Source organism: Babylonia areolata, chromosome 5 (assembly GCF_041734735.1).
Source record: "Babylonia areolata isolate BAREFJ2019XMU chromosome 5, ASM4173473v1, whole genome shotgun sequence".
NCBI lineage: Eukaryota > Metazoa > Mollusca > Gastropoda > Neogastropoda > Buccinidae > Babylonia > Babylonia areolata.
Window position 1 is genome coordinate 19016405 of NC_134880.1, and position 15000 is coordinate 19031404.

Consider the following 15000-nt stretch of genomic DNA (forward strand, 5'->3'; position numbering starts at 1 on the left):
GATTATTGTTGTTGTTGACAAGATAAAATTAATGGTCGAATCTCGTAAGCATTTCTTCGGATTCAGTTCTGGAATGTCTCTATACCGGTGCCTAAGGTTTTGTTTGTTCTTTTGTCGCGATTTTATTATTATAATATTTTTTCTTTAACTTTTATAGATTTCATTTCTCCAGTTTGACGTGGACACACAGATTCTGACACAGAAAATCACAAAACAAACAAATAAACAAGCAAGCAAAACAACAACAAGAAGAACACACACACACACACACACACACACACACACACACACACACACACGCACGCACGCACGCAGGCACCACACACACACACACAACGCACTACACATACACCACACATACACACACACACACCACACAACACACACACACAACACACACAACAACACACACACACACAAACACACACACACACACAACAAACAACAAACACACACACACAACAAACAACACACACACACACACACACACACACACACACACACACACACACACACACACGCACGCACGCACGCACGCAGGCACCACACACACACACAACGCACTACACACACACCACACATACACACACACACACACCACACAACACACACACACACCACACAACACACACAACAACAACACACACACACAAACACACACACACACACAACAAACAACATACACACACAACACAACACACACACACACACACACACACACACACACACACACACACACACATTCGAAGGAATGCGTGCGAACGCGCACTTACAAACGCGTGATTTCATTTGTCAAATCGATGCTGTGGCTAGCGAAGATGGACACGGACAGACAGACAGACAGACAGACAGACAGACAGTAATGGCAGTTGGTTCGGCCAGTCCCATCGGATACACGGGATCCCATCCCCATCCTATCCCATCCTATCCCAATCCAAATCTTAATCCCATCTCCCCCGGTTAATGCATACAGTGACGACTGCATTATTGAGAACGTGGGCGCTATACCTCAACAACAACTACACTAAAACACCCACCTTTTTTCTTTTTTTTTTTTGGTGCCAGCCAACACGACATTCACTTCTTTTTTTTTTTTTTTAACTTTGTCACCAATCGGGTGGAGCTTTCCACTGTAGATCACTACGGTGATCAATAAATTTAGTTAGGAGTGGGGGGGGTATGGGGCGGTGGGGGTGGGGGTTGTGTGGGTGGGGGGGGGGGTGGAGTTGTTCAGGTCTGGGAGATCGGTCGTTCGTACTGAGTCAGTCCCGACTCATTGCAGAAAGCTGTGAGGTGTGTGTGTGTGTGTGTGTGTGTGTGTGTGTGTGTGTGTGTGTGTGTGTGTGTGTGTGTGACGGTGATGATAATGATGACGATAGTGTAGTCTAACATTAATAGTAGCAGCAGAAGTAGCAATAGTTATAGAATAGTAACAGCAGTGGTAGAAGTAGAAGACATAGTAGTTGTAGTAGTAGCAGTAGCAGCGGTGGCAGCAGCAGCAGGAGTAGTTAGTAGTAGCAGTAGCAGCAGTAGTAGTAGTAGTAGTAGCAGCAGCAGTAACAGCAGCAGCAGCAGCAATAGTAGTAGCAGTAACAGCAGTAGCAGCAGCAGTAGTAGTAGCAGTAACAGCAGCAGCGATAGTAGTAGCAGTAATAGCAGCAGCAGCAATAGTAGTAGCAGTAACAACAACAGCAGCAATAGTAGTAGCAGTAACAACAGAAGCAGCAGCAATAGTAGTAGCAGTAACAGCAGCAGCAGCAGCAATAGTAGTAGCAGTAACAGCAGCAGCAGCAGCAATAGTAGTAGCAGTAACAGCAGCAGCAGCAGTAGCATCAGCAGCAGTAGTAGTAGCAGTAACAGCAGCAGCAATAGTAGCAGTAGTAGCAGCAGCAGCAGCAGCAGCAGCATTTCTATCAGCACTGTTGTTGTCAAGGCCAGACAAGAATGCTTGGTGGATGCGGTTGCCCGGCATCTGCTTTTGCCATGGAAACGTGTTGTAGCGTATATGGATCAGTCCGCACGCTTTTGACACCTCCTTGAAACCTGAAACTGTTGTCACCGGCGTCTTCGCTGTCGTTGTCATCGTCATCGGAGTCGTCGTCATCATCATCATCATCATCATCATCATCATCAACAACAACAACAGGACAAGTAGTCGTCCTCAACAATACAATTTATTTTAGCTTTCTGCGTGAGAATCGCTGACTAGAATCCGTCCAGCGGGTTTCTTAGATTTTTTTTGATTTTTTTATTTCTTTAACTTATTTCATATATTTTTCTTTATACGAAACTAGGTTTTTTTTTCGTTAAAAAAAAAAAAAATATATATATATTGATCACCGTAGCGATGGTTGTAGCACTGAAAGACCAGCAAGGCGCCGAAGTGACGAGCAGCCGAAGTGTGGTGTGAGTGATTAAAGGTATGTAGGTCAGGTACGCTGTCAATTAATCAGCAACTGTACGCTTCTGTGAACCCTCTGTGTTTACAGTGGGGCTACAATCAATTTGTGTCATCATCACAAAACGAGTTTGACAAATAAAAAAAAATCAGAGGAATGTGAGTGCATGTACACACACACACACACACACACACACACACACACACACATACAAACATCCTAGTGTCCCATGCTGCTGCTGCTGCTGCGACAACTACAATAACTACTGCTTACTACTTCCAAAACTACTTCTAACGCTGATTCTGCTGTTATCGTTACGCTGATAATGTGCACCCACTCTAAAAAAACATTCAAACCACAAAACATTTTTAACATAGCAAAAGCATTTCTTTCACCAAGCCAACAACTATCAATTTAAACAAACACAAGCCGAAGCAGTCCACGTTTAAACCAGATTGTCTTCGTTTTTGCTGCTAACAAACGAGAGAGAGAGAAAGAGAGAGAGAGAGGGAGAGAGAGGGAGAGAGAGAGGGCGGGGGGGGATGGAGAGAGAACGGGAGTGAGAGAAAGACAGAGAGAAATAGAGATGGAGAGACAGAAAGAGAGAGAGAAAGAGAGAAAAAGAGAGAAGGGAAGAGGAAGACACAGAGAGAGCGTGGTTAAGGGAGGAGAGAAGAGAGAGAGGATGAGAGTGAGAGAGACAGAGAGAAAGAGAGAGAGACAGAGACAGAGAGAGGCAGAGCGTGCGGAACAATCATTTTTGTCTGACCTTCCATCCCTTTGTGGAAATGACTATAGTGACGATGTAAACCATGCCCATACAATGCCGACAACCCACCCAGATGCTGCATTATTCACAGCAACGGCGCCGTGGCATAGCTAGCTACCTGCAGTAAACCATTCCCCCCCGCACCGTTTATAGCCCCCGTTCCATGCTCTACCATGACTCTGGTCAGTCCCAAACAGGCCTGAAATTACTGCAGTAGTGAGTCAGTTCAGTTCAGTTCAGTTCAGCTCAGCTCAGCTCAGTTGTTCAAAGCGGCGTCACTGCGTTAGGACAAATACATTATAATAATACGCAACACTACATCTGCTAAGCAGAGATGTCTGACCAGCAGCGTAGCGTAATCCAAGGCGGTGAGTTAGTCCTATGGGGGAACATTGCACCGATTGCCATGAAATGACTCCACGCCCTCAGAATAAAAAAAAAAATGTTACCAATTTCACTAGATAGCACACACTGATACTCGTTCAACGGTTTCAGTTTCAGTTTCACAAGGATGCCTCACTGCGTTCGGATAAATCCATAATCATGCACTACTGCAAGGTAGATGTCTGACCAGATGCATAACCCACCGCACTTTGTCAGTGTCAGGCCTTTGGGCATGTGTTTGTGTACCTATGAGAGTGGATTTCTTCCACGAAAATTCGCACAAACGACAACACTCTCGTTCTTTTTCAGTGCGCCAAGTGCGTGCTGCACACGGAACCCCGATTTATCGTCGCACCCGTAATGACTGGACGCTCAATGGGATTTTCTAGTCAAACGTGGGAGAAAGGGCGATGCCGGGATTCAATCCCACAAACTCACGGGCACTGTACTGGCAGATAAGCATCTTGACCATTCTGGCCCCTGGTACAACACAGGTGAGAAAACAAACAAACAAACAAAGTGGAGTTTGGGGGGCAGCCCTCCCTCCCTCCTCCCTCCCCTCCCAACATAATCCAGTTCTGATTCCCGAAAACAGTCCATGAGGAGTCAATGCGAGCTGGTTATCTATCTTTTCGACACCAACAGTCGTCATTCAAGGGCAATACCAGATTGACTCCATGGGGAATCCTTTTCGGGCAGTACTACTGACCCCCTAAATAACCCTTTTGGAGTCTTTTTTGGCACATGGGAAGGAGTTTTTTGTTTGTTTGTTTTTATTCTGTTTTTTTTCCCCTGTCAAATCATCTACACCGTTTCAGTGGCACTACCCCTTTCCACTCATTCCAAGTCCCCCGATACACGGCCACACCCGGACCCGTCCTTCGCAGTCCCAGCGCCGGCAGTCCACAGGGAACTATCGTGTTAGGTCGCCAGGAGGCCACACAAAAGAGGAAACCCTGCACTGCTGCTGAGTAAACTTCGGTGGTGTTCAGTAGTGCCTGTTCTGATTTAACGTACTTAGGACACTCACCCATTGAGCCCCCTAGCTTAGTTGCGGAGCCAGACTGAGTGACCGTCCCACTCCATCCACCACCACCCACTCCCACCCCCTACGCTTCCAACTCCACCCCAAGAGTGGAGACCGCTATCACGTGCCTCCATTGTCAGTTCCCCATGCATCTGCCGACAATTAAGACCTTGACAGGAATCATCATCCCAGGCACAATATAGGAAGGGTGGGATGAAGTCTTTCTAGTTCTACTTCAAGACGACCCCTTCATGTTCAAGATCTGATTTCTGAAAGAAATAATTCGTATTAAGAAAAAAAAAAATCTATCAATAAATGAAGGCATTATACTAGAAGAAATGCGGGCGGAGAAATTATAGAAGAGAGAGGGAGAGAGAGAGAGAGAGAGAGAGAGAGAGAGAGAGAGAGAGAGAGAGAGAGAGAAGCGAACATGCAGACAGACAGACAGACACGTGGTGACATAACCCACCTCTCTTTTTGCGCATCCCACGGTGTCAAAATAATACATGAATAATACGTCGTCGTCCCGGAAAATTCTGATTTATCTACCGTAACGGTAAAGTGAACTGCACGTCATAATTTTTTTTTTCTTAAAGCGATACACAGAGAGAAATCTGCTCTGAAATGACTCACGGGGGGTATTTCTGGGCCGACTCCAGTGGAGTTAAAACAGCGGTACTCCAGCAGTCGCTTCGCACACACACACACACACACACACACACACACACACACACACACACACACACACAAACAAACAAACAAACAAACAAACAAGTACGTCTGAATATGGAAATCCATGCTGCAAATCTTAGGCAAGGTGGATTCGGAAGCATGTACATGAGTCTATATTAATTTGATGATGATAATGATGATATGGCTACTTTAAAGCGCCTGTCCTCGATCGAAGACCAAGATCTAAGCACTTTGCAAACTCAGAATCATATGCACGGCAGGCTGTCTAGCCGGGTAGAGCCGACTGACAGCTGCCATTAGGGCGCTGATAAAGAGAGAGAGGGGGATGGCGGGGGTGGGGTGGGCTGTAGGGCGAAGGGGCAGGTGGGTGGAGGAAGGAAGGCAGGAAGGTAATTTTGAAGAAATTGTGGAGACTGTGGGAGGATAAAGGAGGGAGTGAAGAGAGAGAGAGAGTAGTGGAGTGGGAGAGAGAGAAATGAGAGAGAGAGAGAGAGAGAGAGAGAGAGAGAGAGAGAGAGAGAGAGAGAGACGGAGAGAGAGAAGAGAGGGGCGAGTTTTAAATAGCACGGGTGGTTAAACAGTATGTGAGTACACATTAACACACACACACACACACACACACACACACACACACACACAGATGCACACACAATGTTCAAATTTGGAAGGAGACCAGAACCATCCGAAGCAAAAAAACAAACAAAACAAAAACAAAACAAAAATTCTTTTTAGCCAAGCGTGTTCAGACCAGATGGGTGGAGTGTTTTGAGTTTAGTTATCCAGAATGTTTTCTCTGTGAATTCTAATGTCGTGGTCCGCTTCGCTGCCTGTGCTGGTGAAGTGCTGTCCACGCAGATTGCTGTGACATATGATTAGTCAGTCGCGTCCGACCATGACCATCACAACAGCAGAGAAGGCAACTGCTGTCCCGACAATCTGGAATAGAACTTGACTAAATCGGAGAGTGCCTTGTCCAAGTCACATCGCCACTCTCTCAGTCAAAAGGGCTATAGAACAGTCAGCGTTGAGATGGTCCCTAAAGGTCAAGTGGCCCCCCAAGGCTGCAGCGCTAAGAGCCAGTGCGATCTTGCCTCCTATTAGGAGCGTCGCAGTCCTTCACAGAAGACTCTAATGATGATGATGATGATGATTATGATCGCTATGATCGTGATGGTGATTGTGTTATTGCAGCTGCTGATGCTACTACTACTACTACTACCATCATTGTGTGTGCATGCGTGCGCGCGAGTGTGTGCTCCATGTTGCACAGGAGGAATGTGGCAGAATCGTTCGGACGCCTAGCTGCCAACAGTGTTCGTGAGGGCCTGGGTTCGATTACTACTCCAGCCCTTTATCACAAGTTTTACTGGGAAATGAAAGCGTCTAAGACGATAAACCGAGGTTCCGCGTTGCAGCACGCACTTGGCGCACTGAAAACTAACAACAAAGAACCCATGGCAACAAAAGTGTTGTCCTGTGGCAAAATTCGGTAGAAGAAATCCATTCTAATAGGTACACAAATGTGTATATGCATGCACTCAAGGCCTGACAAAAGCGTGATGGTTTATGCTTCTGGTCAGGCATCGGTCTCGCAGATGTGGTGCAGCGTATATGGATTTGTCCGAACGCAGTGACGGACTCCTTGAAAAAAAACAACTGAAACTGAAAACTCATGGTGCGTCGTTCGTGCACAACGCTTACGTAGAAGACAACTTCGCGGTGAATCCTCTGTTATGCATAGCGTGTCTACATCCATTTGTGCTATCATCACACACACACACACAAAAAATCGATTCGACTATTACGCTCACACGTAGGTAAGCAAGCGTAGGCATCTACTCTCCCCGTCTCCCTGACTCTTTAGCAACTACCACTACAACTACCGCCGCCACTGCTACTGCTAATGCTGTTGTTGTTGCTGCTGCTGCTGTTACTTCCGCTACTGTTATTACTATATGTAGGTATATTATTTTACATTGCACAGTGTATTATTACGCGGTGGAGACGGATCAAAGCGCTTCTACACTGCTTCCTCCGCATGTTCTGATGGTCATAGTAGGATACGACTGACTATCATTCATACACGCATACACACTTCTGAGTCAAATCGGTGAAAGACAAAACTAAACACGAGTAGATAGATAGAAGGCTGGGAGAAACTATGGGCGGAAGTAGAGAGAGAGAGAGAGGAGGGTGGGGTGGGGGTCTATTTTAGAGAAAGAGGTAGGATTTGAGGCCGGACTACTGCTACTACTGACTACTACTTCAACTACTGCTGTTACCACTACCACTACTGCTGCTACCAATACTGCTACTACTACTGCTGCTGCTGCTGCTGCTACCATCACCATCATCACCCCTACTCCTCCTACTCCTCCTCCTCCTCCTACCACCACAACTACCACCATCACCACCACCACTACTACTACTACTATACTACTACTTCCACAATCATCATCACCACCACCACCACCACCACCACCACTACCCACCACCAGCCCATAACACTTAATAATAGCACGTCCAGTCTCTGGAGAAATCGATCCAAGCTCGGACCCGTCCACACATGTAAAAATAGAAATCAATTTTTTACCAAGGCAACGACAAACACTGCGCAGAGTTTGTGCACGCACGCACGCGCGCGACGTCAGATTGTCTTGTCCGCGGCTACAAATTAAGTCTGGGGCAACGTTTTAATGCTTGTAATCAGAGGTCACGTTTGTTTGTTCTTTTTTCGGGGTGGATGGGTGGGTGGGGTATGGGGGGGCTGGGGGAGGCGGAGATTGAACTAGAAGGAAGGGGGAAGGGGGGGAGTGTGTGTGCTGGTGGGTGTTTGTTTTGTGGGCTTGACTTGTGAGTGCAGGTGGGGTGGCGGGGTGGGGGAGGGGGGGGTGCAGGGAGAGAGAGAGAGAGACAGACAGACAGGGACAGAGACAGAAAGTCACAGAGAAAGGCAGAAAGAGAGAGACAGACAGACAGAGGCGGAATGAGAAAGAGAGAGAGAGAGAGAGAGAGAGAGAGAGAGAGAGAGAGAGAGTACGTGTAAAACAGAAATCCAATTGACATTTCATTATCAATCTATTCTTGTGTGTGTGTGTGTGTGTGTGTGTGTGTGTGTGTGTGTGTGTGTGTGTGTGTGTGTGTGTGTGTGTGTGCATATCACAGGTATCTTGATGTCGGAAACAGCAATTGTTGCTTCTTCAATTACAACTATGAAAATAGAATTTTGACTTTGAAAGCCCAGATTGCCTGCAGTCTGACATTTAATCGCTAATGCCACCCCCACCCCGCCCCCCACATTTGTATGTGTATTCTTATACGTGTATTAATTTTAGATACTGTTGATTAGTTTGGTTTTAATCATATGGCTATGTTGAATTAGGGATCGATATTTTATGCTTGCTCTCTGGTTGTGACTATTTCATGATTGTGATTTTTCACTTCAACATTTAACCATGTTATGTCTTTTATACATTCACATTGAATAACGTTGATTAACGTACATATCGTTTCTAACACACACAGCACAAATGAATTTCTCTTATTGGAGATAATAAAACCGTTCTGTAGCAGTGTCCAACGATTAGGTCAGTGTGACATGAAATTGGAGGGCGGTTAGTTTTCATGTGTGTAGTTTAATTGGTATGATTGAATTTGCTAAATAACAGTAACGCAGCCTCAAGTCCAAACGAAAAAAACAAAAACAAAAAACCAACAAAATAAAAACAACAAAAAACAACAACAACAAAACAAACAAACAAACAAAAAAAACAACAACAAAAAAACGGGTGACTGACATTGTGACATGTAAGCTCGGTTTTATCAATGTGAGATAAGCAATCTTCACTCACTAGGAAACTCGTTAGAAGCAGTAAAAGGGTTAAAATTAAGCAGGACGTCCTTGGTAGCTCTGCCACCGCAATCATGATGGCTTTTGTTGTACGAGGACGCCTTGCATTGTCGATCACCGCCAACCCAACCCAACGCGTTCATCACAACCACCCCGTGTTTATCTGCAACAAGTTTGGGGTGTTCAGATTCACATCAATATTTGACTGATGAGGAGGTTGTTCTGTATGTAAATGGTCACATCAATATCTGATTGATGAGGAGGATCTTCTCCATGTAAATGGTCACATCAATATTTGATTGAGGAGGAGGATGTTCTCTTATGTAAATGGTCACATCAATATTTGATTGATGAGGAGGATGTTCTGTTATGTAAATGGTCACATCAATATTTGATTGATGAGGAGGATGTTCTGTATGTAAATGGTCACATCAATATTTGATTGAGGAGGAGGATGTTCTGTATGTAAATTTGTATTTGTTTGTATTTGTATTTGTATTTCTTTTTATCACAACAGATTTCTCTGTGTGAAATTCGGGCTGCTCTCCCCAGGGAGAGCGCGTCGCTATAATACAGCACCACCCATTTTTTTGTATTTTTTCCTGCGTGCAGTTTCATTTGTTTTCCCTATCGATATTGATTTTTCTACATAAATTTGCCAGGAACAACCCTTTTGTTGCCGTTGAGTTCTTTTACGTGCGCTAAGTGCATGCTGCACACGGGACCTCGGTTTATCGTCTCATCCGAATGACTAGCGTCCAGACCACCACTAAAGGTCTAGTGGAGGGGGAGAAAATATCGGCGGCTGAGCTCAGATTTTCTCGCTTCCTAGGCGGACGCGTTACCTCTAGGCCATCACTCCACATAGGCCATCACTCCAAATGGGATATCTGTTTGGTACAAGACGAAATCTCTGTGTTATAATGAGCTCAAAGAGTACTGCACAGTTAAGGTTACTAAAAACGTTTAAGGTCCCATTGCCTTCTTAGGCCGTCGGGGCACTGGGATCCGCTTAGAAAGGCGGGGCCCAACCTTCTCCTTCCTCCGTATATCAGCCCGTGTATGCATGCGTGCGTAAGCTGGTGTGTGTGTGTGTGTGTGTGTGTGTGTGTGTGTGTGTGTGTGTGTGTGTGTGTGTGTGTGTGTGTGACTGAGTTATATTCCATGCTATTTTTTATGTTTCGTGATTAACTCTTGTTGTTGTAGTTGTTGTTGTTGTTGTTACTGTCTACACCGAGTGTCCGTACCGATTTTTTTTTCTTTCCTTTTTCATCTTTTGTGCGTGTGTGTGGGTGTTTGTGTGTGAGGGAGGGCATGGTGTAAAGAAGCTTCCAGCTTATCCAGTTTACCCTCAATAAAACGTTTGTTCATTGTTCATTGCTTTAACCTTCCCCGACCAAAGATAGGTGCCCATTCACACACACACACACACACACACGCGTGTGTGTGTGTGTGTGTGTGTGTGTGTGTGTGTGTGTGTTCTTTTAAGAACCTTGTTTTCCTGTTGTAACAATAACAACGAATACACCACTACTACTGCTGCTGCTGCTACTGCTACTACTACTACTACTACTACTACTACTACTACTACTGCTGCTGCTGCTGCTACTACTACTACTACTACTGCTGCTGATGCTGCTTTACTACTACTACTACTACTACTACTGCTGCTGCTGCTGCTGATTCTTTATTACTGCTACAACTACTGCTGCTGCTACTACTACTACTTCCTTTTCCATTATGATTTGAATGAATAGTGTTAACAAACATGGTCATTATTCTGTTTCAGATTTGAATTACATCAAATGATCAACAAAAACCAGTCATCGTTTCCTATTTGAACGGCAGTCGAACAGGAGACATAACAGCAGAGAAAAAACAACAAAAAGAACAGCAACAACAAAAACAAACAATTAATAATCGAAAAGAGAGAGAGAGAGAGAGAGAGAGAGAGAGAGAGAGAGAGAGAGAGAGAGAGAGAGAAAAGCAAACAAACCAAATAACAAGGACTGATTGTTGATATTGCTTACTGAACTTTAACACATTCGCAAAGCAGAAGGCAATAAATGAAACGTCAAATCTTTTCAGCGTTGACTGAAAGTTCAAGAACTTTTGGTGTGCTTTTTATAGTGGAAAGCATCATCGCTCCACTTCAAAATTGACTTTCTGACATACTGGTTAACGGCAACCTTTACTGAGACAGTATACAAATTATTCTTAATACTGTGAGTTATGTGGTCTTGCACGGATTCAGAAAATTAACAAGTAACACAATGCATCAAACCACGTTTGATCGGGACTGTTAATTAATTAACCACGGTTCAGACAGGTGGACATTTGAGATATTAAACACGACATGACCCATTCTTCTTCTTCACCATCATGATCGTCATCCCAGAGCAGATAGACATCACATGCAGTGACCCTGACGTGACAATGACATCACTACCCCCACCACCGCCACCGCCGCAGCCACCGTCATCAAAGACGTCAGCAGACTGCGATAACGAAACGCTGACGCAAGCATGCAGCAGCAGCGGCGGTGGCGGCGACGGCGGCGGCGGCGACAGGACTGAAGGCAATGTGACGTCACCAAGCACCCGTCCGTCAGAAACGCAGCAGACGTCACAGAGGCTCTCCGGGTTGGGAGGGGTTCCCAGAGGTCATGTTGCCCTGGACATCGAAAAGATATTCGACCCCTCGCAGGCGATGGGCTTCGATGAAGTGGCCAACGAGGTAAAGATGATCAAGAGAGTGGAGCACCGGCTGAAGAACCCTCTCAACATCGGTCCTGGAGCAGTGGATGATTGCTCCAAGGTAAGTATCAGTATCAGTATCAGTAGCTCAAGGAGGCGTCACTGCGTTCGGTCAAATCCATATACGCTACACCACATCTGCCAAGCAGATGCCTGACCAGCAGCGTGACCCAACACGCTTGGTCAGGTCTTGAGAAAAAACAAATAAATGAATGAAATAACAAAAATTAAAAAAAAAAAAAAAATGAAATAAAATAAATAAATAAATAAAATAAATAACAAAACTTTATAAAAAAAAACCCAACAACAAACAAGGTAGGAAAGGAGGTCTTTTCAGCCTTGATTTCACAGCGCCTAGACAGCTTTGTTCTCTGACAGAAGGAGATCGTTGCTTGTTCGTTCGTCAGCACGACGAGGACCAGCCTAGTCATCCTGGGGGCTGGGGTTCTTGGGGTCGGTGTGTGCGCTGATGGCTGGTTAGTCCAATCTGCGCCCTGAAGGTTCTGACCGAAGATAGTCGCTGCGTTAATAGCAATACTGTTCCTACCACGATTATAACAACAGCTGCTGCTGCTGCTGTTACTACAACAACAACAACAACAACTACTACTACTACTGCTACTACTGTTGCAACTAACAAACAAGGTGAATGCAAAGACGAAATAAGTGCTGTTGTGTTTTTTTCCTCTTTAGTTAGGCCATGACAAAACGCGTAGTTAATTAAACACGAAATAACGAGATACTGCTTTTCTGCAAGACCCGCACTGGAAACGAAACTGCGACTGATTTTTAAAATTTTTTTTTATGGTCAGACACAAAACAAATTTGAGACGAAATTATTTTATGGTCAGACATGTAACAATTAGAGACGAAATAATGACTGGTTGTTTTTTTATGATCAGACAAGCACAGAGAATGAATGAATGAATGAATGAATTTCTATTTTCCAACGGTGAAGACATAAGCACTTTGGCTGAATTACACATCTGCCGTTGTTCTAAGAGACACACAAACATGTACGCATATAAATGTTATACATAATACATGTGTAATGTACAAGTATAACACAGCGTCAAACTGAGAGACACAACATCGCTCACATCTGTACGAAACGTAAGCAAAAATAATTAGAGACTAAATACTGACGTATTTGTTCCCTTTTGTCCGTTTTCAACTTGAGACAACACTGTGTTTTATGGTATTGTTTTTCTCTCGCTTATATTGCATCGACCACCAAAGCTGACTGCATGACTGTTTAGCTGATTTGATTGATTGATTGACTGATCAATTGTCTTCTCGATTCACCAGCACTGATAAATTAGTTGGCTGACTGGAGAACTGACTGACTGGAAAAATGATCACGTTTACTTCTCTCTCTCTCTCTCTCTCTCTCTCTCTCTCTCCCCCCTCACACACACACACACACACACACACACACACACACACACACACACACACACACACACACACACACACACACACACACACACACACACACACACACACACACACACACAAACATACACACACACAAACACACACACACAAACACACACACACACAAAGCGAAAGAGGAAGTTCATTCCAATTGCAAGGTCCAGAGACAGAGAAAGAACGGTGGCCAACAGTCGAGAGTTTGAATCTGGGTATATGTAAGTGGAGTGGATCCGAAGCTGATCGTAGTGAGCGAGATGGAGTGTAGAGGTGAAGGCAGCCACAGAGATAGGAAGGGGCTGATTTGTGAATACATTTGTAGCATAGAGTGCTGATCTTGTACTTTATTCGGTGTGAGACAGGGAGCCAGTGGAGATGTTGCAAAAGAGGAGTGGTGTGCTCAGATCTTTTCTTTCTGAGGACGAGTCGGGCAGCAGAATTTTGTATGCGCTGAAGGGACTGAATGGATGAAGCAGGCAAACCAGACAATAGAGAGTTACAGTAGTCAAGGCGAGAGAGAATGAGAGAAACGACAAGTCTAGATGTTGCGTCAGTGGACAGATATTTCCGGATGGAACTGATGCGCCGCAGTTGACAGTAGCAGGATTGACATGTCTGATTGATAAATGTTTGCATGGACAGTGTGTTGTCAAGGACAACGCCGAGGTTCCTGACTGAAGTGGACAGAGGGATGGATGTACTGCCAAGTTTGATTGTATTAGTTGTAATGGAAGAGAGTTTTTGTTTAGTTCCTATGATCATTGCTTCAGTTTTGTCCGCGTTCAATTGTAACTTATTTATAGTCATCCAATTTTGAATATCCAGGAAGCAGTTAGATGTTTCTTGCAAGAGCGACAACAGTTTTTCAGGTGTATCACTCTTCTGGAGTTGAGTGTCATCAGCATAAGAATGATGACTGACATTATAAGCGTTACAAGAGACGAAGCAATGTATATCTTTTATTTACTGAAAAAAAAGAAAACAGTTTCATTTTCTTTTTTTCTTCTTTTTTTTTTTCTTAGTCACCTGTTCACGTGCACCCATGCTCAAAGGCTGGAGGGTCAAACATTAAGATTTGAGAATCTTGTGAATTTCTCTGTGTGTGTGTGTGTGTGTGTGTGTGTGTGTGTGTGTGTGTGTGTGTGTCTGTGTGTGTGTCTGTGTCTGTGTGTGTGTGTGTGTGTGTGTGTGTGTGTGTGTGCGTGTGTGTGTCTCTGTGTGTGTGTGGTAGTCAATTGTGTCCGACTATGACCATCAGAACAGCAGAGGAGGCAAATGCTGTTCCGACTATCTGGACAAGAATATGATACAGAAGAGAGTGTCTTGCCCAAGTTATATCCCCACTCTCGCGGCCAAGATGGTTATAGGAAAGTCGGCGTTGGGCAACTAGCCCCCCAAGGCTGCAGCACTAAGAACCACTGCAAACTTGCCTCGTAGTTTGAGAGTCTTAATATACAATTATTATCAATTTTTATACACACACATACATAATGTTTCTAATTTTGCCCGGGGGGGCAAAAAGCTGGTGTCGGAGCTGAGCAAGGAGCTGGCCCTGCTGCACGGACTGTCCCAGGGGATCGGGGTGGACGCGGACTGCCCCAAGCTGAGGCAGCAGCTCTACCACTGCCAGCGAAGGGCCTGCTCCCTGGCCAGGTGCAACTCGGCCTCCATCGTGCCCCTCGTCAGGA

General features: G+C 44.9%; 1 protein-coding gene across 3 annotated transcripts in view; it reads left to right on the plus strand.

Annotated features, from left to right (window-relative positions):
* Positions 1-15000, plus strand: part of LOC143281983 (uncharacterized) — an 80006-nt gene that overhangs the window by 52300 nt on the left and 12706 nt on the right. For all 3 annotated transcript variants that reach the window (XM_076587358.1, XM_076587359.1, XM_076587360.1), the window contains exons 3-4: positions 10912-11939; positions 14835-15000. The exon at positions 14835-15000 is cut by the window's right edge and continues 1 nt beyond it. In XM_076587358.1, coding sequence (XP_076443473.1) covers positions 11505-11939; positions 14835-15000 — 601 coding nt within the window. In that variant the 5' untranslated portion in view covers positions 10912-11504. The remainder of the gene's footprint in view (positions 1-10911; positions 11940-14834) is intronic.